Below are 25,337 nucleotides of genomic sequence, written 5' to 3' on the forward strand. Positions count from 1 at the left end.
CTTTCCCTTTCCTTTTCCCCACTCAGGCCTGTCCCCACCCTTGTCCCTTCCCCGTGCCTCCCTTCCCATAGAGCTAGCTAGTCCACTTGGGAGTAGTGATTCTGGGGATACTGGGGGACTGCAATTGGTGGTTTTATCTCGCATGAACACCCAGAAGTTAATTTAAGTGAAGCTAGGTGGCACAGCTCAAAGATAATCCTTGCCCAAAGCAGAGTAATTTAAAGATGCGTAAAGGGCGCCTAGCCATTGTTAATAAGCGTTAGTATGCAATCGTTCACGTTTTAAGTGCTTTTAACATGATCTAAGTGTAATGTATAGTTTCACATTTATTTGAACTTCCACCTAAAATTACCAATTGACTATACTGCCACTGACTGCCTCTTATGTGTAATAGCTATTATTATATAACAAAGCAAAACTTCTGCTTCTGATTCCTTTTGAGCCACAGTCCTTTCATTTTAAGGAGGGGACTGGCAAACTGTAATCATGGTTCAGATTGATAGCATGCTATCTTTCACCATCCTCCAGGGGATCCTGGTGCCATAATGCAGAAATAGAGTATTAAACTTGAAGAGAATCTTTATGGCCCTCAAGAAATAACGGCTCACCTATTTTTGTCATAATTAAATGTGTTTCGTTGTGTGAGCTTTACCAGTAGACTGCTGAAGGATATAGAGGGCATTGTTTAAACGCCTGCAGAAGTGTGCTTGAAAATGAATTTGAAAATCTCAAGTCTTTAACGCTTTGAGAAAATGCAAGTAATTCAGTTGAAGGTATTAATGCAACTTATATTTAGCAAACCGTCTCCTAGCTGCTTTCACTAGAACATGCAAGAGGCTATGCTGATCACATACAGAAATATAACTCGGCTTCTTTGTTCTGACAAAGGGAAAAAACCCCAACTTTAACTTACGCCTGCTGTTTGTATGGCATGCTTTCTTAAAACAGGAGTGTCAAACACCGGACCCGCTTGATTTGTTTGTGGCCTGCATATGATGATCTGAGGTTCTTCCAGTCCTGTGTTCATATGATTTTGTAGAAAGCTACTGCTTAAAACCCAAGTGTATTTCTAGTCTTTGTCCCTGCAAAGAAATTGCTCCAAATGCAAAGTAAGCATAAATCAACCTTAGCCTATCTTTCAGTCTGGAAGGGTTATGAGATTATTTGCCCATTTTAATTTGGTGGGGGGGGGCGGGCGAAGGTAGCTCTGAAGTCCAGTGATCTCTTAAAAGTGTTAAATACATTTTTATTGCTAATTGTTTTAGCAGAAGGAATTGGGAAGGGATAAATGGGGAGGGAAGTCCATGCTGTATGGAAAGATGTTGGGGGAACATCAGTCTAAACAGGGTCAGCTAAAATGAGATGAGGATGGGGAAAGAAGAGAAACAGAAGTCAGGAATAGGAGTCACTGGAAAAGTGAGAATTTCTTTCAGTTGATACTGAATGTGACATGAAGATCCCTTAGAAAATAAAGGCCGTACTAAATTCTTTAACATTGATGGAGTTGCTGCTGTGAATCCTGGATAGAATATAGTCCATAATTTATACCCCAGTCCATGAACTATATTGAAGAAGAATCTAATCTAGTCAAGAAAATGATTTTGCCACCTTTTATTTAAAGGAAATCTGATTATGGCTTGTTTCTGTTCCTCATCAGAACTAAGCTTGTGCAGTCTGTTTGTTTTTAGGTCATATACTGAGAAGCGCAAAATGTCCATGGATATCACTTTTCTGGGAACAGGTTCGGCATATCCATCTCCAACAAGAGGAGCCTCCGCTACAGTCATTCGTAATGAAGGAGAATGTTGGCTTTTTGACTGCGGAGAAGGAACTCAAACACAGTTTATGAAAAGCCATCTAAAAGCAGGTCTGGGCAATTTGCAAGTATGGTTTTTGAGACGGCTTTCGCACAATCTAAGTGCAATATCTTCTGTATTTAAGCTCATATTTTCTGGGGACATGTAGACGCACACAAGTATTGCTTATTATTGTATCTAGGAAAGGGAACAGTGGTTCTCCAAGAAAGTAAATACTAAATCACTGCTGATTCAATCAGTGTGACACAGATATTTGTAATGGTAAATAATGAGGAAAAGGCACACAAGATGAAGCAGTCGGTAAGCCTGGCCCATTCAAACAAAATGTATTTTAATACAAGCAGTGGAGAGTTATGCAAGGAGTACCAGGTAAACTTGGAAATGGGGAATGAACTGCCTTCAGACAAATATTTATTGAACACTTTTTGCCACTATTAACAATTCTGCCACATGCACATAGTAATGGAAAGCAGTGATTCACAATGTACAAGAAAGCTCCCACTTCAAAGCTGTAGCAAAAAAGGCATCCCAGAATCATTGGATATAAATATGGGAAAAGTTATTAGGGAAGTTGTTTCACCTCTGCATGTGTGACATTAGTGAAATCAGGACTAGAATTTTTTGTCTAGTTCTGGTATCAGCATTTCAGGATGCTGAAAAATTGGAGAGCGAGCAGCTAAGTATTGATGGATGGAGAATACTTTGGAGGGAGACAAAGAGCTCATAGTTTATTGAAGAGAAGCTGGAGAGGGGATTTGTGCATGATTTTTGTATTTTCTCCACACATAGGTATACACAAAGAACACTGAACGGTACTGCACTTTCCCACATATGGTTATGAAAACATGAGGGTGATAGTTAGCTGTGGGATGTAACTGCTACCCCTGCCTGCTGCTGTAGTGATGCTATGTAGAAAAACTATCCCCTGTTTAACCCTGTGTCACTCAGGGTTCAATCTGCAGAAATTCTGCTCATTTATATTGCTACAGGATCGTGAAAGATGAAATAGAGTGCAACAGCTGATGCTCTCTCCCCAACAGTGGTTCCCCCTCCATTTTTTAAATAAATGCTGGCTCTGCCCATAGCTAGAGATTGCATTTTAAAATATTTTGCTAATTTATTGGGGAATTTGGATATTTTCTCAGGCTCTCACAAATAGCAAGAGATTTCCTGATCAAAGAGCAGTAAGAATTCCTTATAAAATGCTTGTAGAAACAATGGCACTCGATTGCATATGTAGTTATTCATCCTTCTACTGTTATTAGAATGGGATTTTACTATGTTAGTAAAGAACATAATATAGACCAATGGCAGGAAGCTGAAGCTGGAAAAAATCTGTTCAGTTGCTGCTGTACTTTTTGTTTTCATTAATAGGTAGAATTACAAAGATTTTCATAACCCACCTTCATGGCGACCATTTTTTTGGGCTTCCTGGTTTGTTGTGCACAGTTAGTCTCCAAAGTAGTTCTTGTCCAAGCAAGCAGCATGTTGATATTTATGGGCCTGTAGGACTGAGAGACTTCATTTGGAGAACTATGGAGCTCTCCCACTCGGAGCTCCTGTTTTCATACGTTGTTCATGAACTAGTACCTACACCAGACCAATGCCCTCCAGAAGAGTTTAAAGAATTACCCTGGCTAAACAGAGATGGAGGATCGTCCAAAGAAGTGCAAGGGAGAACAATTTATCTGGATTCTGTAGAAAACTCCTACACAATGGTCAATGATGAACAGTTTGTTATGAAAGCCTTCCGTTTATTTCACCGCATTCCTTCCTTTGGATTTCTAGTAGAGGAAAAACAGCGAATTGGTAAACTCAATGTACAGAAGTTAAGAGACCTTGGTAAGTAGCTGGGTTTATTTTATCATAAAGAGGTCATTTGTGAATATCACTGATTTTATAGATATCCTAAATGTCCTCAGAAGATGCATGCATGTTGGTTCTAAAAGAATTATAATTGCATTTTATATTTAACCATTATATGCCTATATAAGAATTTCTAATGTACCTATTCTGATAGTCGGACCACCAATGTTCATCTTCAGATGCTGAAAATCCACTGGTGAGGGATATCCAAAAGTATACAGTGTTCAACCTGACACATACTTTCAGGATTTGTAGTAGAACTGTGTTAGTTAATGGCTGAAGACGCCTCTGAAAACTGCTCCAAGTGAGATTACTGAATTAGAGCCATGTGCAATTGTCTGCAATCCAGCCTGAAATGGGCCATTTTACTCTTTAGAAGAAAACGGAGAACTTATTCTAAAACTTTTTATACTAATGAGGATGGCTTTGATCATCAGAAGAGAAAAAGACATTTTCCTGTGCCAGCACATTCATTAAGGGCTTAGTTTAAGAAAGCGTGAATTGACCATAATGGAAAAATATAACTGTGTATTTGTGAGAGAATATCATATCAAAAGTTACCATTTAAAAACTTTTCTATAGAACCTCCTGCGCTAAAATAAAACCCACTTAGAATATGAAATGAAATATTGTCTGAAATGAAATATTGTTTTCCTTATCATCTGATAAAAATTCATGCCTTGATGCAGTGGAGGCCAGCCCTTTTTTGGAGATGTGCCACAAATTAGCCCCACATCCTCCGAGAGTGCTGCTCTGATCCCCTTCCTCCCCGCTTAGTCTGCTGGTCTGCTTTCTGATCCCTGCCCTATGCTGCATAGGGCAGGGATCAGATCTTCTGCTTTGCTGATTTTTCTTCTTCCTGTCCTGTGCTCCCTGCCCAATCTGCTGCTCTACTTTCTGCTCCCTGCCCGGTGTATTGCTCTGCTTTCTGCTCCCTGCCCTGTCTCGTTCCCAGTCTGCCTGTGCCACAGATTGGATCAATGGAGAGATGGATCAAAATGAGAATTGGCCATCCACCCTTGCTTTAGTGGACTCAGTGTAAAATTTTTCAGCTCCTGTACTGAAAGATGACCAGTGTTTAGTACATGAACACAAAAACTAACCATGAACTTCTCCCTCTTCTTACTAGGAGTTCAGCCAGGTCCTGTATATGGGAAGCTGAAAAATGGTATTACAGTCGTCCTAGAAAATGGAATAACTATTTCTCCTTCAGATGTCTTGGAAGATCCTATTCCTGGAAGGAAAATATGTATTTTAGGTGACTGTTCAGGTGTTGTTGGAGATGAAGCAGTGAAACTTTGCTTTGAAGCAGATCTGTTGGTTCATGAAGCCACATTGGATGACAGTCAAGTGGACAAAGCCATTGAGTATGGTCACAGCACTCCAAGAATGGCAGCTGAGTTTGCAAAGCTATGTAAAGTGAAGAATCTGGTTCTGACTCACTTCAGTCAGAGATATAAACCGGCTGCTCTGGTGGGAGAAGGAGACACTGATGTCACAGAACTAAAGAGACAAGCAGAAGCAGTATTAGCTGGCCAAGAAGTAACTTTAGCGGAGGATTTTATGACAATAGACATTCCAATGAAAAAACAAAAATAGCACGATCTAGCTCTGCAGCAAGGCAGCAGTGAGTCAGGTGTGGCACTAACTGAATTTACAGTAGGATGTCAGGTCTCCAAATTGGTTCCTAGGGCTCCTCTGTTGAACTGCTCAGCCTGTAGAGATGGTCTGGTAAGCACTGGATTATTGCTGTAGAGCTGCTATTTTAGAGCCTAATCCTGCAAGATGGCGAATGCCCTTATTTCTCATCAATTTCCATGGTAGTTTGGGAAATGAACCTTTGCAGAAAAGTATTACTATTGACAAGTATCTACGTAGTCCAGTTCTCACTAGAAGGCTGATGAAGAGGCAGATCGCTAGTCAAACTTGCTGCCTTCAGTGAAATAATTTTGCAGTCGCATTCATTTTTGTACAAGGCCTAAGCAAAGAAAATAAACCTGTTCTTCAGTTATATAGCCCATTAAAAATGTAGAAACTTACAGAGTTGGGAAGAAAGTGTACAAGTATGTAGGCAGGCATTTAGTGAAACAATCTAGAAAATGTAGATATAAATATAGGCAAGAGCCCTTCCGAACACTTTCTTGGAACTTCAGATATTTTTGGCTTAAGTCTTAAAGGGGAACCTGAAGGGTCTTTTTGTCTTGTGTTTACAATCTTTCATGGATTTTTTAAAGGCACATCAAGATTTCTAAAAAAGAGAAGAGATTTTAATGTCAGCCTGTTGGGATTCTTTTGTATCAAATCTTGTGAAAACTTGTTTAAATTATTTTATGTAAAGGGAATATTGTGCTGAACTTAAATAAAATATGGATAACTGTACCCAACGTTTTGTAAATAACTCTCATTACTAACGGATAAAACTGCCAGCCCAGGGCTGCTCCAGTTGGGCTCCATGTGCTGCGGAGGGGCTGGATGAGGCATGAGGGTGCAGCCCCTGCACTGAAGCACCCTTGTGCCCCAGCCAGCCTGGGCAGTGTCTACACATGTGCTTTTGTTCACAAAAAAACCCAAACTCTGCAGCAGGGTAGTATTTGTATTTACCAGTACTAACCTGCTGCAGATTTTATTAGTGTTGTGTGCCCTAATAAGGGTGCATGCATAGGTGCCAAGACATTTACTGCTCAGTTAATTAGTCAACTGTGTAGTAAATGTCTTGTGTAGATGTGCCCACATGAATGCTGTTCAGGAAATGTCCCTCAAATATATTTTTGGCTGCATTAATTTTTGTAGAGTAGTGATAGTTACTCCTTAGTCATCAATTAGATTTATCTAGACTAGTGGTTCTCAGTCTTTTCAGACTCAAGGCACCCCTCAATAGACTCAGGGCACCCTCTAGAAAATGCTAGCTCTTAATTTTCACTTGTTTTAAGACTACAGAAAAATAATGGAGCAATTCTCTGGATTTATCTTGTATATCATATTTGCACACCTAACGATGCTCACAGTGCCTGGCACCCTTGAAAGGATCTTGCAGCACCCCGGGTGAGAATCACTGGTTTAGAGCAGTGACGCTAGGCCTTTGGCTCTAGAGCTGCAAGTGACTGCAGCGAACTGCAAATGATGGTGGGGGGAGGCAGGTGGTGGGGAGAGGTTGTTTATAACAGATATTGGGCATGTCTTGCAGTCATGCATAATGCAACACATGTACATGACTGTTAGAAATAGATAGCACATGTCCTACATTTCCTAGTAGGGATGTAAATAGTTCCCCTGCTGTTGCAGATTAACCAGCTGGGATGTATAGCAATGCTCACATTTCAAGAATCCTGCCTCTTGCTCCCAGAAGATGTTTGTTGAATCCTGAGCACCTGTTGCAGGGCTCCGAAGTAAACAAATAATGTTAGTTTGCAAAAACCCACAGACGGATCAAGAAAGTAAGATGAATATAGATGTTCTGTGGAAAAAGGGGAACAAGAGCTTTTCTTTGGGGGTGGGGGTGATGGAAGGAAAAATATCTGTCTACTACAGGGGCAGGCAATTATTTTGGCTGGAGGACCACTTAACGAGTTTTGGTGAACTGTCAAGGATCACAAAGGTAGCTGCCCGCCACCCCTCAGCCCCCCTTGACAGGTACCCTGCCCCCTGGTCACCAGCTTGGGACTAGAAGTCCCACCTCTAACCCCTGACTTTTGCCCCTGGAAATCCCTCCCCTTGCCCTGGAAATACTCCTTTTGGGAAGCAGGGTGCTGCTATCTTGAAAATGAAAAAAAACCCCCAAATCATATACTAAAAATACATCTACTATAACTTACTTAAATTTTATTTAAAAATATCATTGTTCTGATTTATATTAGCTTGCATAGTACAGCTAGAGGCAATTGCATAATAGCTCAAAATAAAGTCCTACTTTGGTGGGTGGGTGTGGATGGCTGTGAGGTATGTGGTTGGGGTGGGGGATGTGGGAGGGTGTGGGGTTATGGTGGGTGGCGTGAGAGAGAGAGATGGGGCCGGGCCATCGGCTCCATCACGTGCAGCTCTTGTGGACTGTGCGTAAGCCTCATGCAGGGCAGCCAGGCAGACCCCGTGCCTAGGCTCTGCACTCCTGCTGCTGCCCCACCCTGAGTCCCCACTGACCCCAGGGCACTGGCACAGGCTCCACACTTCCATCTGCTGCCACCAACACTTCCCTTTCTCATCTGTATGCCTGTCTACCACTGCTACTACTGTTTCTCAGCCACCACTTCCCTCACCCACTGGCCCTTCCTGCTGCCCCCCCCACCACCTGCTGCTGATTTCTGCCCCCTGCCTACCGCTATGGCTCCTGCCTGCCCTGGCCAGCACCATGTGATTCTTGGCTGCATGGCTGGGACCGCATAGCATGGCATGGCGCCAGCCCAAGTCCTGCAGCATGGGGTGATCCCGGCAGTTTCCCCTCTTCCCTCCATCTGATCGCATCTGACTTTCCACTCGGACAGAGGGAGGGCAGGGAACAGCCAAAGGGTCACCAGGCCAGAAACTGCAGAGGCTTCTGGTTGGGGCTGGAGGTGGTGGGGAGTTAGGGTCGGGACCAGAGGGCCTTGTTCCTCAGGCACTGGGTCTTGCTGCTGGCTCCCCCTGGGTCCTGTTGCTGCTGGTGCCTTGTGGTTTTTGACAGACAGCCATGCGCAGATAATAATTAATTTTCTAAATATTTTAGGGGCCCTGTGGGCTATATAGAATGGCTTGGTGGGCTGGATGTGGCCCACAGGCCATATTTTGCCTACCCCATGTCTACTGTGTGATGTTGCACTCCATTTAAAAGAATCACAATTGGAAAGCATTAATGTCAGTGCAACCTGCAATTGGCAGTGATTTCCCACTTCCTAGTGAATTTGAAGAACTGAAACTTAAGCTCAAACAGCAAAGACTGAATCAAAAGTGTGTAGTTTTGCAGAGTTTATAACAAGCCAGTTTACATTTGCATCTTACAAAATCACATGCAAAACAACAAAATGGACCGTACCACAAGTAGATGATGTTCCACCCTGTTTCAGGATGAAAAGGAACTAGGAAAAGAGCAGAATAAAAGCCAGTTTTCTGATTCTGTTGAGTCTAGGAGGGCTTTGAATATTTCAGAGATTATTGAAAGTTATCTGAGCTAGTGCAATCGAGTTATTGAAGAGATGAGAAATTATTGAAGAGAGTATTGAAAAAGAAGGGTTATTTAGTATTGCAACTGAGAAAAGTCTGGATGTTCATGGTACCTTAATTTATTGAAAATTGTCAGAGCAAATTATTTGGGAATTAGATATAACAGAAGACCTGTTGGTATGATATCATTGCAAAATGATTGTAGAAGAGAGGGTGAAAAAGGTGTTGTAAAAATGTCTTTAAAAAGTTTGTAGCACCAGAGAAAGTAACAGTCACAGCAACAGACAGGGCATTGGCTAAGTTAGGTAAGAGAAGTGTGGGGTGGTTGTTTTGTTTTTTTTGGGGGGGAGGGGATGTTTGCTAAAGTCTGAGAAGTCTATAGATATAGATATCTTTCTATAGATATCTATATTGTTCCCCTTTTTTCACAGAGCATCTATATCTGAGACTGCATGAAATTTTGTGGAATCCTTCCATTACATACCAGCAAGCATTATTTTTAACGTTTACTTTTCTTTGCAATGTAATGAAAGAGGCTACTGAATTAGTTTAATCAGGTCAAAACCCAAGAAACATAATCAGTTCAAAACTTTGTGTGAAGAATGTGATATGCAGTACAGTAATCTAGTTCTACAAACCAAAGCGAGGTGCCTTTGTTGTAGCTACATACTAGCCCATGGCTTGGGTTTGCTTGAACTAGCCATGTTCTTCATTATTGGATGTGTTGAAACTTCATCCGATCTCTTTCAATTCTAGACTAATCTACTGTGCAGTAATGCGTCACTGTGTAACTGCACAGCAGCTACTGTGCAGTAAATAGGTCTATTGTACAGTAAGCTAGTACCTGTATATACAGGTACTAGATGAACTTCACAGTAGTTACTGCATCATAGTGCTCGTGCAAATTTGCTCCTGGTCATTCACACCAGCGGGGGGCCCGGTTCTGGCGTTGCTCAGCTCTAGGCTCCGGGGAGTCAATTAGCACTGGAACAGGGTTGCTCTCTGCCCGCCCACCCTCCCTCCCCCATCCTGGCACTGTGCCACTCCTAGCTCCTCCCAGGAGGGCTGAAGGACTTCAAATTGCTTGTATTACCTCCATAGAGCAGCCTAAAGTTACCCTAATGTGAGCTAGTGAGCATAGCCCAGTTAACCCTTGCCTAAAGCGGCATAATTTGAAATGCTCAGAGGATGCTTAGCATAAATTAATAAGCTAACATGCAGATGCTTGAATTTTAAGTGCCCTCAGTATGGTATAAGTGTAATGTGTAACTTCCCCTTTAAAGAAGCTTTTGAAGTCAAGACATTTTTCATCAGGTCACCAACATGTGGATGCTTAGTGAAATTAATAATCCTGGGGGGGCAGGTGCAGGAGAGATGTTAATTTTTAGATCAAATGAAAATGTACATCTCTACTGCTGGTAATGCTTCAAACGCAATCCTTGTCAAAAGTGAGCATGTCAATGAGGCAGCGTAATGTTAATTTATTGAAGAAAATAATATTGCATTTAAACTATACATACGTACATTTAGGTTGTAGACAAGTCCTTTTAAAGGAAAACAAAAAGGTGTGGGTGATGAACCAGCAGTGAGCCAGTTGGAGATGCAGGTGGATTTATTACAGGTTCATTCTCTAGGTCACCGATGGGATGGAGTCAGTAGGATGTTCTGTAGACAGATCTGTGCTACGGGGCAGTTTTGCATTCAGATGGGCTGCTGCAGCTCTCATGAAATACAGCATTAGAGAAAGAGCTTCAACATGCTTCATAATCATAACAGTGGGGTTAAAGAAACACAGTTTAAAATTCATTTTCCATATCAAGATAGAGAGTTAGAGATAATTGTAGAGCAACAGCCAGCAGGAGCACAGCTCTGAATGCCAGAAAGTGCTTTATAGAGGGCAAAGGTTCCCCAGGCTTAAAGAAAGCCCAGAATCTTTGAATTTAAACACTATCACCAAACCAGGGATTGATCTAGTATTTCTGTTGTACTGGACAGAGATTAAAATCGACTGAGGGATTCCACTCCCAGCCTGCTGTACTTCATCATAGGAACTAACAGAAAAATCTTAGTCTGTAGAGTTAGGGCACCAAATTTGGAAAAGGGGTGTACTTTTTCAAGGTTGTGTAAAGAATTCACCAGACACAGCACCCTAGCGATCCCCCTAACTTAGGAGAAAGAGTTACAGACTGCAAACAATTCATGTAGCCCTTCTCTCTCCACTGTGAATATTACCTCTGGCCTTGCTTTGTCTGTCCTGTAGCTCTGGGTAAATACAGTTTTGGATTCAAGCAGTGAAGTAATGCTGGACCTGATGCTGCGAGGTCTTGTGCGTTCTCAATTCTCATTCAAATCAGTGAGAACAGATGGGATGCCCCTTCAGGCTCCTTAGTAAACCATGTGATGTGAGTATCAATCAGCTTCCATGTCAGGGTAAACTGGGAGCTTTCAGCTAGTAAAAGTGAAGAACAAAAGGAGTTTTGATTCTGGCAGCTTAAGGGGTTGGCTCAAGACCCATACATTAGTAAGGGCTAGAAACATTATTTGAGTCTATCTGTCCATAATTTGTCCAGTGTTTTTCTACTTCTCTTGCCGACAGGTCATTATATTTAGGCCGTTCACAAAAAATAGTCTTTAATAAACCATTTCTCCTTTATAGATGTGGAGAGTAGAGGTGTGCATTATGTAAATATAGTGGTATACATGAAATCCCAGAGTATATTTCTGTGCTGAATTTTTGTTAGCAACTGTTATGGTGCCAAACTGTTTCTGATTACTCAAATGCATATGGCTGTGCTTCCTACTGTCTGGCCTTCTCTTTTGTTCTCAATGGAAAAAGGTGCTGAACTCTTTTGAAAATCTGGCCTTTAATGAGATTAGAAGGATGTTAATGGTTTATGTGTGCCAGTAAGATAAAACGGATTTGGGGCCATTAATCATAAAGTAATTAGGGAAGGGAAAAATAAGTCAATCTTGGCTGCCCAAAAATGTTTAAATTGAGAGCTGCTAAATGAAGTGGTAAGATAGAAATCCGTAGGTAGGTTTACAACTTGAGGTTTGGTAACCTCCTTTATTTGCAAATGCTTCGAAGATGTAGAGAAACTTAAGATCCCTGACTTCCCTTTTTATTTTTATCTCCAAGTGCACCCAAAGTTAAAAATAACTCCCTCTGAAAGAAGCTGTGAGAACCAATATGGCTCAAATGTCAGCAGTCTAATTTTAAGCCTAGGCATGGCAGGTACAAAGGTTGAATTTCTCCCATATGTGAGCGAACATTGCATAGCACGGATTAAAATGTCCAGCTGTACTAATTCCCCTTCGGATGTCACAAGCAGCCCTCACAGAAGCAGTTGACATTTCTTCTCCTTCAATAGTTTCAAGCCGAGTAAAATTACCTCTAACAATTGTTTTAAATAAGTACTCTTCTTTGCTAACCAGCTGCTGCTCTACTGCTGTTCAGTGTGTATTTGCTCTTTCAGGAAATGAGATGTAATTATGGGACTAATCCTGCAAGATGCTAAGTGCCCTTAAAACCAGTGCAAATTAATGGGAGCTGAGAGCAACTCCTGAGAAGTGTTAAGTGCTTAGTACAACATAGCAGTAGCCTGGTATTTGTAAAGGTTGTTTAGGGTTGCAGCACATGACAATGTAGACCAGGGGTCAGCAACCCCAGACACGTGCACCAGAGCCATTGATCTGCTGGGCTCTGGGCAGCTGCCGCTGGCCACAGAGCCGGGGCTGCTCGCAGCAGAGCCCAAGTCAGCTGGCAGCCAGGAGGCTGCAACCAATGCTCTGGGGTCTGGAGCCCCGGCCCAGCTCCAGGGCTGGTGGCAGCTTCGTGCACGCCTTTTTAGGGTGCATGGCAGCGAAGGGCCTGGAGCACTGCAAACCTGGCCTCTCACCTGCTGTCTGCCCAGAGGTGCATGTGCATCTGCCGCTAGCAGTGGGGGTCGGGCACCTTGTCAAGTCAAAGCGTGGGTCAAGGTTGGGGTATTTTTGGTACTCTGGCCAAAAACATTGCCGAGCCCTGACGCAGACCCTGAGGAGCTGAGCTATTTGAGGGAAGAATAGGGAGGAAGCTACTGCTTTGACTTCACTCTGCTCAACTAACCTTTGAGATTTGGATATGACATGAAAAAATAGTGGTTGGGATGACTAAGCCAAAAATGAGGGCTTCATAACATTAAGTTAAAGGAATGAAAGTGGTGAGTATTATTATCATTGAGGATGACACTGGTGAGTATTACTATCATTGAGGATGACACTGGATTTGTAGCTCAGCCCAGCAGATCAAGAGACTGTTGGGCTAATGAGGATTTTTTGAAGATACTGTTCCCTTTATCTGCTGGTTACTGCTGCACTTTGGCAGTAGGAACCAGCAGCACACTTTTAAGATGGGAAACTCCCTTCTTGAGAGCATGGAGGCAGAAAAGAATCTTGGAATCATTATTGACTCCAAGGTGAACATGGGCTGACAATGCAAGGTCATGGTCGGCAGGGCTGACTGGACCCTATCGTGCATCCACAGGTGCATCTCAAGTAGGGCCAAGGAGGTGATCCTCCCCCTCTATGCGACACTGGTCAGGCTGCAGCTGGAGTACTGTGTCCAGTTCTGGGCACCCCACTTCAAGAGGGATGTGGATAACATGGAGAGGGTCCAGAGGAGGGCCACCCGCATGATCCGGGGACAGCAGGGCAGACCCTACAATGAGAGGCTACGGGACCTGAACCTGTTCAGCCTTCACAAGAGAAGGCTGAGGGGGGACCTGGTGGCCGTCTATAAACTCACTGGGGGGACCAGAAGGGTTTGGGGGAGACCTTGTTTCCCCTAGCGCCCCCCGGGATAACAAGGAATAACGCCACAAGTTGTTGGAGAGTAGGTTTAGATTAGACATCCGTAAGAACTACTTCACAGTTAGGGCGGCTAGGATCTGGAACCGACTTCCAAGGGAAGTGGTGCTGGCTCCTACTCTGGGGGTCTTTAAGAAGCGGCTTGATGCCTACCTGGCTGGGGTCATTTGAGCCCAGTTTTCCTCCTGCCCAGGCAGGGTGTCGGACTTGAAGATCTACAAGGTCCCTTCCCACCCGACTTCTATGAGTCTATGATCTCAGGCCAGGACTTCTCAACTTAATTGTTTCTATTTGAAATGACACATTTATTTCCATGAAGATTTCTGTATACTGTGAGTTCTTGTCTATCTCTTCTAGTGATAGCAACAGAGGGGCCTAAGGAACTCCAGGCTAAAGTAGTGTGGGAAGGGTGAGAGAAAATAAAATTAAAGGCTTCTGTAACATTGACACTTTTTAAAAATACAGGTGATAACTACAACAGAACCTGGATCGTTTCTCCCTGGGTGTTTCAAAACTTGCTTAACTTGCAGCAGGCAGAAGTGAAGGATGGACTGAGTAGTAGCTGTTTCCTGTGGCATTAATTTCAAAGGGCACTGCTTTTCCACCCAGCTGGAGGGCAATAATGGTCTCATGCAGCTATCCGCTGTGGCTGTATGCGACTCCACCTCATCTTTGCAAAGTCTGTGGAGCCTAATGCTACAAACTGTCTGGGTTCCACTGTACTAAGTGGGCTTAGATCCTAATTTTCATTTTGATCCAGCTTTTTTTTTTAATCTATGCATACATATTAAACATCATAGACAGAAAGGCTAAATTAGAGCTCAGAAACATTTAGCTAGTCAAAGAATGATTTTTCATGGATTTTCTTAGACATTAGAGCGGGAAGGGACCTCATAAGCCACTGACTACTACCCTCTGAGCCTGATGCTCCAGCCAGTTTTCTATCAACCTTACAGTCCACTCATCCAGCCCGTACTTCCTTAGCTTGCTTGCAAGGATGTTGTGGGAGACTGTATCAAAAGCCTTGCTAAAATCAAGGTACACCACATCCACTGGGCTCCCCACATCCACAGAGCCAGTCACCTCATCATAGAAGGCAATAGGGTTGGTCAGGCATGACTTGCCCCTGGTGAATCCATGCTGGCTGTTCCTAATCACCTTCTTCTCCTCCAAGTGCTTAGAAATGGATTCCTTGAGGATCTGCTCCATGAATTTTCCAGGGACTGAGGGGAAGCTGACTGGTCTGTAGTTCCCCGGATCCTCCTTCTTCCCTTTCTTAAATATGGGCGCTATGTTTGCCCTTTTCCAATCACCCAGGACCTCTCCTTATCACTATGAGTTTTCAAAGATGATGGCCAGAGGCTCTACAATCACATCAGCCAACTCCCTCAGCACCCTCAGGTGCATCCCATCCAGCCCCATAGACTTGTACACATCCAGCTTTTCTAAATAGTCCCTAACCTGTTCTTTCACCACTGAGGGATACTCACCTCCTCCCCAAACTCACCTCCTCCCCAGTGCAGTAGTCTGGGAGCTGAACTTGCCTGTGAAGACGGAGGTGAAAAAGGCATTGAGTATTTCAGCCTTTTCTGCATCCTCTGTCACAAAGTTGCCTCCCCCATTCAGTAAGGGACCCACACTTTCCTTTCTTGTTGCTGACATACTTTTAGAAACTCTTCTTGTTACCCTACATGTCCCTTGCTAGCTGCAACTCCAGTTGCGCTTTGGCCTTTCTGATTTCATCACTGCATATCCAAGCACTACTCATATTCCTCCCTATTTATTTGTCCAAGTTTCCACTTCTTACAAGCTTCCTTTTTGAGACTTAGTTTACTGAAGAGTTCCCTGCCAAGCTGGTCATCTGCCATACTTGCTAGTCTTCCTGCACGTTGGGATGGTTTGTTCCTGCACTCTCAGTAATGCTTCATGAAAGTACAGCCAGCTCTCCTGGACTCCTCTCCCCTTCAGACTGGCTTCCCAGGGGATCCTGCCCATAAGTTTCCTGAGTGAGGCTTAGTTTGCTTTTCTGAAGTCCAGGATCCTTCCTTTCCTTAGCATCCTGAACTCAATCATCTCATGGTCACTGCTGCCCAAGTTGCCATCCACTGCTACATTCCCCACCACTTCTTCCCTGATTCCCAGCAGGTCAAGAAGAGCACAGCCTCTAGTTGTCCATTTCAGCACTTGCACCAGGATGTTGTCCCCAACACCCTCCAAAAACTTCCTGGATTGCCTGCACACTGCTGTATTGACCTCCCAGCAGATGACAGGGCAAGCAAGTTCATTGGAACATCTAGTTGCTTGGAAATATGGTGATATCTCAGCATGTAGTACCTTCTTCTGGACCAATGCCCCAGCTTGTTGATTGGAAATACTACGTATCTTTTCAGATGTGTGTTAAGAAATATAGGTTGTAGTCATTAAAAATCTCATAGCACTTTTTACACAAGTCTTTCCTAGTGAAATTTCAGATGGGTCAGTTACATGCACCATATCTACAACTTCCCCTGCCATTTCTGGATTCAGTATTTGTATCTTGGCCTAAATGCTTGTGTAGATTTGCCAAATGCTATTCAACAGCAAGGGCAACATGTCTTCAGTAGATACTCTGGAGTCTTGATCAGTGCCCTAGAAGTCTGACATGCCTGATATTTAGTCATGGGTCTTGCATGGATTCGTTACGTAGCGTTGGATGATCACTTAATCTCCCTGCCTCCACATGTCTCCCTGTAAAGTGGGGATACTGCTTACAGTTGTCAAGGCTACAAGGCTGTTGCTAGTGCTAACTTTCCAGAGTGCTTCACTGATCTTAAAGGCCTGTAGTATGAATAGATATATAGTTTAAGGCCCCAGGAGCTGGTCAAGGAAATAAGCGTGATGATTAAATGAAAGGTAGCAACATTACACAGCTCATCAAAGGAATTAAGTTAATCTGTGTAAATGAGCATAACAAGCCATGTACAAGGGAACATAGAGGATACTCTGAAACTAGTGTGGTGAAGAAGCAGAATCCTCAACAGTGGGTGTGTCTACATGTGCACGTAAGTGCCCCTAAATTTAATTTAATGGTAAATGTGATCATGAAATAAAATGGAGAATAGGGATGGCAAAAGACGCATTTCTGAAAATGAAAGATATTGACAAATAGTAAAATTTCCATGGGGGATGAAGTTAAGAGTTTTGGATTGCTATATTATACCAGTCCTCGTGTATGCATCAGAATGGTGGACAATATTGCCAAGTATGGAGAAGAGAATTGAAGCAACTGAGATGTGGCTCTTCAAGCATTTCTTGAAGGTATGTTGGACAAGTCACACTTCAAACGAAGATATTTTGTTAAGAGCAGGCTGCAGAAGGAAGCTGCTGATTAACATCAGAAAGAGACAGTTGGAGTTTCTCAGACATGTTATGAGGAAAAAGGAAATTGAAAGTCTGGTTGTAACTGGAAATATTGAAGGAGGGAGAGGTTGTGGAACAAGAGGTTGACTTATATGAAGAGTCTGTCTAAATGGATGAATGTATTAACACTGGAAATTCTGTATGCCAAAGAGAAGAGATCTGTGGAAGACCATGGTCACCAACATACCCTTTGGATATGCTACCTAGAGAGAGAGAAATCTAATGCGCATTAGCTTAATGTGAATTAAGTGTGTTTAGGCAGGCATCTACATGTGCAGGTATTAAAGCACATTAACACTATATGTGGACTGACTTGGGCCTCGGGAATGTGTAAATGCTATAATGCATCTACACATTCATTAATGCGCTTTTACTATTCACGCCTTAATTTGATACCTGCACTGATACCTGATAGTCTCCCTATGTCTGAAGAAGGGTACTTGTGCCAGAAAGCTTGTAAAGAACTTTGTTCCAACTACTCAGTTGGTCTAATTGAAGATAACACATCTACCCAAACAGCCTTGCCTGATTATTGAGAAAAGCACTGGTGTGCACCTAGCATGCAGAAAAACCTTGCAACATGTCTGTATATTTGTATTTTTATCTCCTTAGAAATCTGTAACATGGAAGTTGGTCCAATGTTTCCAATTGAAACTTATTTGTAAATGAATTTATAGAGCCTGATCATTACATTTAAATCAATGTAATGTACTTCCTAAGAAGCCATTTCATGCCATAAATCTCTACTTTCATTATCCCTTTGAAATATTAGTTTCAAAGAAAAGATTGCAGTTTTGAAAGCCATAGCCAGCTAGTTAGACTTTACTTCCCATGAATTTGCCATATGATCTTCAAGTTGTACCTTAACATGTGATTTTATTATCATGAGTTATTTACTATATCTATGCAGGAAAACATAATCGTTAACATCATACATAGCTTTCATATGGCAGTTTTCATCAGTAAAATCTGTTTTCTAGGGATGGGAAAAGGTTATGAAGCGTTTATATTATGTAGATTGGGGATTCTGCATTGCGGTGACAATACACTAAATCAATTTAAGTTTCATTGTTAGTTTCAGTAGATCCTGTCTGTCAAAATACATTGCTTCTCGTTAGCATAATTATGAGAATATGCACATAGAGTTCACAAAAACATGCACATTAGAAATAATTCAGTGATTAAGACCTTGTGCTTTGCAGTAGAAAAGAATAGTGTACACTTTTAAAATGTGGTTTTTCTTGTAGTTTTGTAAAAGTGTAAAAAACACAAACTGTTTTTATTTGTGGTATAATGACACATGAGTGCAAATACACATTTTGTGTTCCTCTTTTAGGACCATTTATCTCGTCCTTTTTTTCTGAAACTCTTGTCATTCTTATTTTTGTTGGGCTTAAATGAGAGAGAAAGGAAAGGATGGCCTGATGGTTCAGGTGTCAGCACCGGACCCTTCAGATCTAACTTAAGCTTGATGCCATGCAGATGACAAACGCTGTTTGCCCAGTTCCCTATAGGTCAAATAGCAATAACGTAGATACGTTCATGTTTTTTAAGAGCTTTGCTATGATTGTGATGGAGGCCATCCATAGCAATGGGCCACTCTTCTCTGCCTCTGGTTTTAACCTTGTGTAGATCAGTGTAGATTTACAAATGGGTAAGGCTCAGATCCTGAAACCTGTGCTTAAATTTAGATTTAAGTGACCAGGGTAGATGAAAAAATAATCAAGTTATGTTTCCTTGACCTCTCGGACCTTGGATGGAGACAAATGCAACATTTCCTCTGGATTTCCAGCAACCAGCACTCTGCAGGAGTGTGCATGGGAAATGCAGAGGATCGGGGTGTGCATCTGGAAGCCTGGCCACCTCCTGCAACTAGGCCCATGTACTTGTTAAGGTGCAGAGCCCAGAACTGGATGCAGTACTTCAGCTGCAATCTCACCAGTGCTGAGTAGAGCAGGAGAATCACTTCTTTGCAATGGTTTTGCTGGAGATGCATCAATTGATGCATGCCAGCGTATGGTTGGTCCTGCTGGCTACAGCATCGCATTGCCAGCTCATGTTTGTACTGTGGTCAGTTATTACCCTCAGGTCTTGGTGACAAGTTATGGGGTATTTTCAGTCCTGCTGCCTGATGAGAGGCAGCCGTTGCACAAGCACCCATGTCATGAGTTTTGCCTGTGAGCAGCTAGGGGTGCAGGGCCCCAGAACCGCCCCGCACCAATCTCCTTGACAGCTGGCAGGCTTTGTGGCCGCAGCAGGACCTAGCAGCCAGGCCTGCAGTAGTTTCCCCCCACCTCTGCCCCAAGACAGACAGTTGCATAAGCACCCATGGCATGAGTTTTATCTGTCTGTGGCCAGAGGTGCAGGGCCCCAAAACCCAGAACCCCTGCACCTACCTCCTTGATAGCTGGCAGGCTCTGTGGCCTCAGCAGGGGCTAGCAGGCCTGCAGCTTTCACCCTGCTGCACCTTAATACAAACAGTCACCCATGTCATGAGTTTTGTTTGTCTGCAGCTTGAGGTGCAGCTTCCCTAAACCCCTGCACCTATCCCCTTGAAACTTGGCAGGCTTCGTGGCCTCAGCAGGGGCTAGCAAGCCTGCAGTTTTGACCCCACTGTGGCTTAACACGTACACGTGACATGAGTTTTACTTTCAGAATTTGGGGGTGTAGTTTCTCCGAGCCCCCTGCACCTATCTCCTTGAAACATGGCTTGCGTCATGGCCTCAGAAGGGGCTACCATCCCTGTAAGTTTCATTCAAATCTGGCCAGAAATGACAAAGTTATAGCCTGTTTTGACTTTTCCCATTATATCCTATGGGCGAAATGTCAAAACAGGGTCGAAACGGCAAGATGTTTCGACAGAACGAAACAGAACAGCCGTTTCGACTCGAAACAAAAGTCGAAACAAAACACTGTTCTGTCGAAATGTCGAAGTGCTGGTTGAAACAGAACGCTGCCGTTTCGCACAGCCCTACCGTTTATGTGGAATTCATAATCCAAAACCCCGCCCAGACTTAACTGCCTAAAGGGAGGGTCTTATTGAATCACAACTGGGGAAACAAAGGGGATGACCCACCACAACAACTGACACCAGTGAAGGCACCATTTAGTATTTTAGCTGGGGAGTCATACTAAAGCTAAGGTAAAGGAGTTTGATGCCTTTAGCTCAATTTTAAGAGCTGCTTAGCTTGATTAATTAATTGTGACTGCAGTGGGGCTTTCTTTGGGCTAGGCTAATTGCATTAAGCAACTGTCAACAACGTTTATTTTCCCCAAATCAGACAAAGTAGAATAATGCATAGATGGATTGAGGTATGGTTTAAAATGAGTACTGTATATTGTAAAAATCTATACAAACAGCTTTTAAAACCCAGCCTTGAAAGGCTTATGTATAAAAGTTGTCCAACTATGGTCAGTGGGATAATTTATCTAGAGGGGGTGTTGGCAAGAACTGCTATTGAGGAATACATGAGTTTGCTGTATCTCCCCCCCATCTCCAGCCCCTTTACCCTGGTGTAATAAGTGCACACAGTGAGGTCTTATGAAATATCCTGGCCAAGTTCTCCATCTTGACAAACCTTAAACATTTCAGAATCAACCCTAAAAGTGAGAGTTTTTTTGCTAGAAGAAATTTAAAATGTTTAATTTAAGACAGTCCAGATGGAAAAGGAGGGATTTTTTGCAGTGAATGGTGGCTAACACTATTTTTTGTGAACTTCAGCATCATTAAAATAATACTCAGTATAGGAAACTCATTTTGGACCTTATCATCATGGTCATTTTTTTTAAGGAACTGTGTTAGTTGAGCACCTTGCATCTTAAAATCAAGGTTCAAAGCAAGGCCTTGTGTGGCTTGGTGTGGAGAGGTGGAGCAGACACAGCGCTCTGTTCTCCCTGCCAGAAGACTCCTTTGGTCCAACCCAGGGCTCCACAGAGAGGACAGAGGATGTGCTCTTGAGCTAAGATTACTGGACAAATGCACTGATAACCCCAGGCAGCATCAGTCTCCTGCAGCATGGCAGTAGACACCCAGGGCCCTAGAGAAAAACAATTTGTGAGGAAGAAGCAAAATCATTGCCAAGGACAGTTCCTATTATCCACTGCTCCAGCCACTGCTATTTCTGTCTGAAATCTAACTGGTAGGGTGCATGCATGTGTGCAAACTCAATAGCTGAAGTGGAAAAATGAAGTCTCAGCTATCTGTTTCTTCATATCCCTTTCTTCACACCAACTTCAACCCAGCTAGAGCCTGCTAGGAAGGAAAAGGACACACCTATTCCTGGGAGCCCGAGCTTCCGCCAGCTGGCCTGGCAGAGGATGCCCTTTCCCGCATACTAGCCCTTCCCGTCCTATATGGCAAGACTTATGCTGGGGTTTCCCTAACCCGTGTCTCTCCAGTTTATCTAGCAGGCAGGAAGCCATGCACTCGGTCCTAGTCATGTAACCTGCCCCTATGTCTCCTGGTCAGAAAGGCCCCAGATGCCTTAACGGGGCTTGAGGGGAAATGCAGAATAATAGCGCTACTCTGCTGCAATGCATCAAAGGCAGAGATAGGGGTTTTGTCTGACTCCCACTGTTCCCTAGAGATGTTTGTGCTTGGGATGTACTCTTCTTCTTGACTGAAAAATTTGTTTGATGGAGGTTGGTTGGGCCCGGGGGAAAAGCAACGTCAGGCTGTGGATGGGGGCACTGAGGAGAGGAAGGGGCACCAAGGTGCAAAGCTGGAGGAGACGCTGGGGCTTTCCAATCTCCAGGAGTCGCCTGGTGTGACTCTTGCTGCTGAGGCCTGGCCACACAGCGGAGCAGGAACGAGACCCAGCCACTGGGCACCATGGGGAACTCTCTGCTGGCTTTTGCCCATCTTGTGGGATGCAGCCGGCCCAGCTGGCAGGAGGCCAGCCTGCCTCTGTGCACCTGTCTGCAGGCTTGGCTTCTCACCCAGGAGTGTAATAAACCCAGGAGTCCTCCCTTTCTGCAGCATCCTGCCCCAGTTTCATTATTATTTGTCCCAAGGAATCAATTGCCACCTTTCCTGCAGTCTCCCCACCTGAGGAATGCCAATAAGAAACTTGGCGGTAGGGTTGCCAACTCTCTTTGAACCTATCCCAGGAGGTTTCGTCACATTATGCAATGATGACATTAATGACTTCACGTCAGGAAGGCAAATGCAACATTACTATTACATTTTAAAAACCTACTGGACTACTATATAAATCAGATTCAACATTTAATATTTGTTTTAATGAATGCCCTAGCTTTTATCAGCAGTCTCCTGGAGATTTCTTTCTAATTCCTGGAGACTCCAGGGCAATCCTGGAGGGTTGGCAACCTTACTTGGTGGGCCGCGTGACAAACTTTCCGCAGCATCCCCCAAAGCATACGGACAAACTGTCTGCAGCACCTGCAAAGCATACGGACAAACTGTCTGCAGCACCCCACAAAGCATCAGAGCTCCCTGCCCTTGCCCACCCTTCCCTACCCTTCCCGCTAACCAGAGCAGGCAAAGAAGAACACTGCGCTAGGGAGGGCCCCGCACCCTGAAACATAAAACACCGCCCTTCCAAACTGGAAAAAACCCCCAACCAACCAACCAACCACCCCAGCGCCTCGCAACCATAGAGACGCCTCGCCCCTGCGCAGGCGCAGTCCGCCCCTCAGGGGTGGGGGGGCGGCGGCCGGGCGGCGGACCCGGATGTCGCGCATGCGCGGGGCGGCGGCGCTGGACGTGTCGGCGGCGGAGCAGCGGCGGTAACCCCCCCACCCCCCCCACATCCGCACTAACGGGCCCTCTGACGTCACGGCGAAGTGATTCGTGACGTCACGGCGTCATTTCTATTTTGAGGGGGGGTTCTCCCCTTCTTGGCCCTCGTGGGGGAAACAAGACCATTTGGGGGGGGATTTTTTTTTGTTGGGGGGTGGGGGAGAGGATGTTTTTGGGCAGAGAGCCCCAGTCCGATGCCCTGTGGGCGCTGCGGGGCCTTTCCCACCCGCCGTGTCCCGGAGTCGGGGCTGGGATGTTTCCATGCTTGGTCTCAGCCCGGAGGGGAAAGTTTTTTGTTTTTGTTTTCCTTCCTTCCTTCCTTTTCTTTCTTTCTCTTTTGTTTTGTTTTTTCTTAAATCGCAAACACGGCGCACTTCTCCCTTTGCAGATTTCAATCAGGAGCAGATGTGAGCTAGTGCACCCCGCGCAGACGTATCCAGGCTGTATTGGCCGGGCACAGTGTTGTTTTTAAAAATTTTTTTACTATTCCTTTTGTGACTTGGTTTAGCTGTAGTTATTTCCTCCGTTCCTGAGATTTTTTTTCTGCTGAACTTGAAGGTTTTTTCCCCTGAAAGTTGGATCTTGTCATGTGTTTTGAAGCAGTCTAGTGAAAGCCGGTAGGGTCAGGGGCTCTCTGTGAAACTGTCTTGGCTCTTGCTGCTTTTGTTTGATGTTTGTCGGTGTAAGCGTCTGTCCCGAAGGAGTATTGCAGTGGGTCACGGGGGGGTGGGGGGAACCTTTTGGGTCTCTGTTAAGGCCACAGCATTTAGATCAGGATCTTTAACGTGGAGTCATAGTTGAATGGTGAACCAAGAGCATAGGCAGCTCCTTCCTCTAAGTGCTGGTCATCCTCCGTCTCAGTAAAACGTGATGTAAATGGATTTGGTAAAAGAAAAAAAAAGCTTATTTTTTTGAGCCAGCGCAGGCTAAAAAATGGTTACGTGAAAGTGGGACCTTACCCATCAGCTCTCTTCATTTTATATCTTCTGAGTTAGTGTAATTGCTAACTTCAGTGACAAAGTAAGGGGGAGGGGGGTGGGTGTGTGTGTGTGTGTGTGTGTGTGTGTATGTATGTGTATGTGTCTAACTTGGGGATCCCATGGGCACCCCTGATTGGGTTGTAGGGTGGTGGGTGGGGGGGTTGGTGTGTGTGTGTGTGTGTGTGTGTGTGTATGTATGTGTATGTGTGTGTGTGTGTGTGTGTGTGTATATGAATATCTATTTATCTCTCTCTATATATAAAAATACTACCATAATCCTTGCATGTGTTCAATTAGAAATATTTGTTTTGTTGAATTTACACGGCCTATCTGTTGCACTTGAAAATGCTGTTGAAAATAGTAGGAGTGCGCAGGTGGAAGCTGAGGAAAAACAGTCGAATACTTCACCGTAGGTAGCTAAATCTTAAGATTTCTTCGTTTCACAAGAAAAAGTGGTCTTTGCCATTTGTGAAATATGGTCTTAGTCTCAATTCAAATAAGCTTAATTATTGCTGCTGCTTTTTTTTGCTTGAGATAGCTGATATTGCCCGTGATGCTTTTCTAAGTTGCTCTGGTTGATTTTGTATTAGCGTGCCAAAACTTAGTGTGCCAAAATTATTCTTTCGGTGTGACTTGCTAGTTTTCTGTGTTGTAGTATGACTTCTGCTCTGTCCCAGTTTCAGAACTGAGACTATGTAACTATTCAAATTCAAGAAAAGTGCTAATGTTTAAAGAATGTTATGGCTAGTTTGCCTTTAGTTCTTGTCGTGCAGATCCGTGCCAGGCTAGTCCTGCACTAGTACTCCTCATTTTTGCTATTTAGTGCTGATTGTGCCTGTGTGTGGTTCTTATTCCCTCTTCAGGTAAAAAAAAAAAAGAAGTTTTTGGCTGGAAAACTCAACAAATTGCTCATACCTGCATCAATTTGTGAAATGTTTTGTTGCATGTTTGTGAGCCTCTGTTTTTTTAAGTTTGCTAGTGAAAACTCAAGTTGTAGCAGCACAGTTAGACAGTGGTGATATATCCCTTGAATTCAGCTGCCTGGGCTGTTAAAGACTTTGTCAAACATTGATGTATGTTGTCACATGCTTGCTTAATAGTTTAAGTGTGGTTGTAAATGCAGTTGGTCACTTTACCTGCCTCTTGTTTTTGCTGTTTAAAGGTATCTAGCAGTTTGTCACATTTCTGCATTACTATAGGAAGGTAGGGCTTATAGGAAGGGAGCTCGGAGATAAACTGATCTAGCTCCCTGCTCAAGGAAGGATAATTCCTGACTGAGCCTTCCCAGTCAAGTAACAGGGTAACTTGTGTAATGAACCATTTTTTTTTTTCATTATTCAAACTCTGTGAATGGTGGCTACTGTCACTTGGTAAATCTAGTGCATTCTAGATTTTCTTTCTTAGACTACTTATGCCCTTGACAGGGGCCTGGTGGAGCCCCAACCCATCACGTTTTAAAGAAAAACATAGCTGTTGTAAAGCTTCAACAATAAGAAATCTTCTACTCCAAAGGCATAAGAAACACTTCAGGAAGTA

The 25,337-nt window shown here is 43.7% G+C and overlaps 1 protein-coding gene across 3 annotated transcripts in view; it reads left to right on the forward strand.

Annotated features, from left to right (window-relative positions):
* The window catches only part of ELAC1 (elaC ribonuclease Z 1), a 6,911-nt gene extending 850 nt beyond the window's left edge, over positions 1–6,061 (forward strand). Inside the window, exons 2-5 of one of the 3 annotated variants that reach the window (XM_025214882.1) lie at positions 949–1,109; positions 1,674–1,867; positions 3,192–3,659; positions 4,813–6,061. In XM_025214882.1, the coding sequence (XP_025070667.1) occupies positions 1,711–1,867; positions 3,192–3,659; positions 4,813–5,282 (1,095 nt within the window). In that variant the 5' untranslated portion in view covers positions 949–1,109; positions 1,674–1,710 and the 3' untranslated portion in view covers positions 5,283–6,061. The remainder of the gene's footprint in view (positions 1–948; positions 1,110–1,673; positions 1,868–3,191; positions 3,660–4,812) is intronic. The other 2 variants (XM_006033141.3, XM_006033142.3) reach the window with 2 other exon arrangements.
* The last annotated feature ends 19,276 nt before the right edge of the window (positions 6,062–25,337 follow it).

The sequence above is a fragment of the Alligator sinensis genome, unplaced genomic scaffold (genome assembly GCF_000455745.1).
Source record: "Alligator sinensis unplaced genomic scaffold, ASM45574v1 scaffold24_1, whole genome shotgun sequence".
Lineage (NCBI taxonomy): Eukaryota > Metazoa > Chordata > Crocodylia > Alligatoridae > Alligator > Alligator sinensis.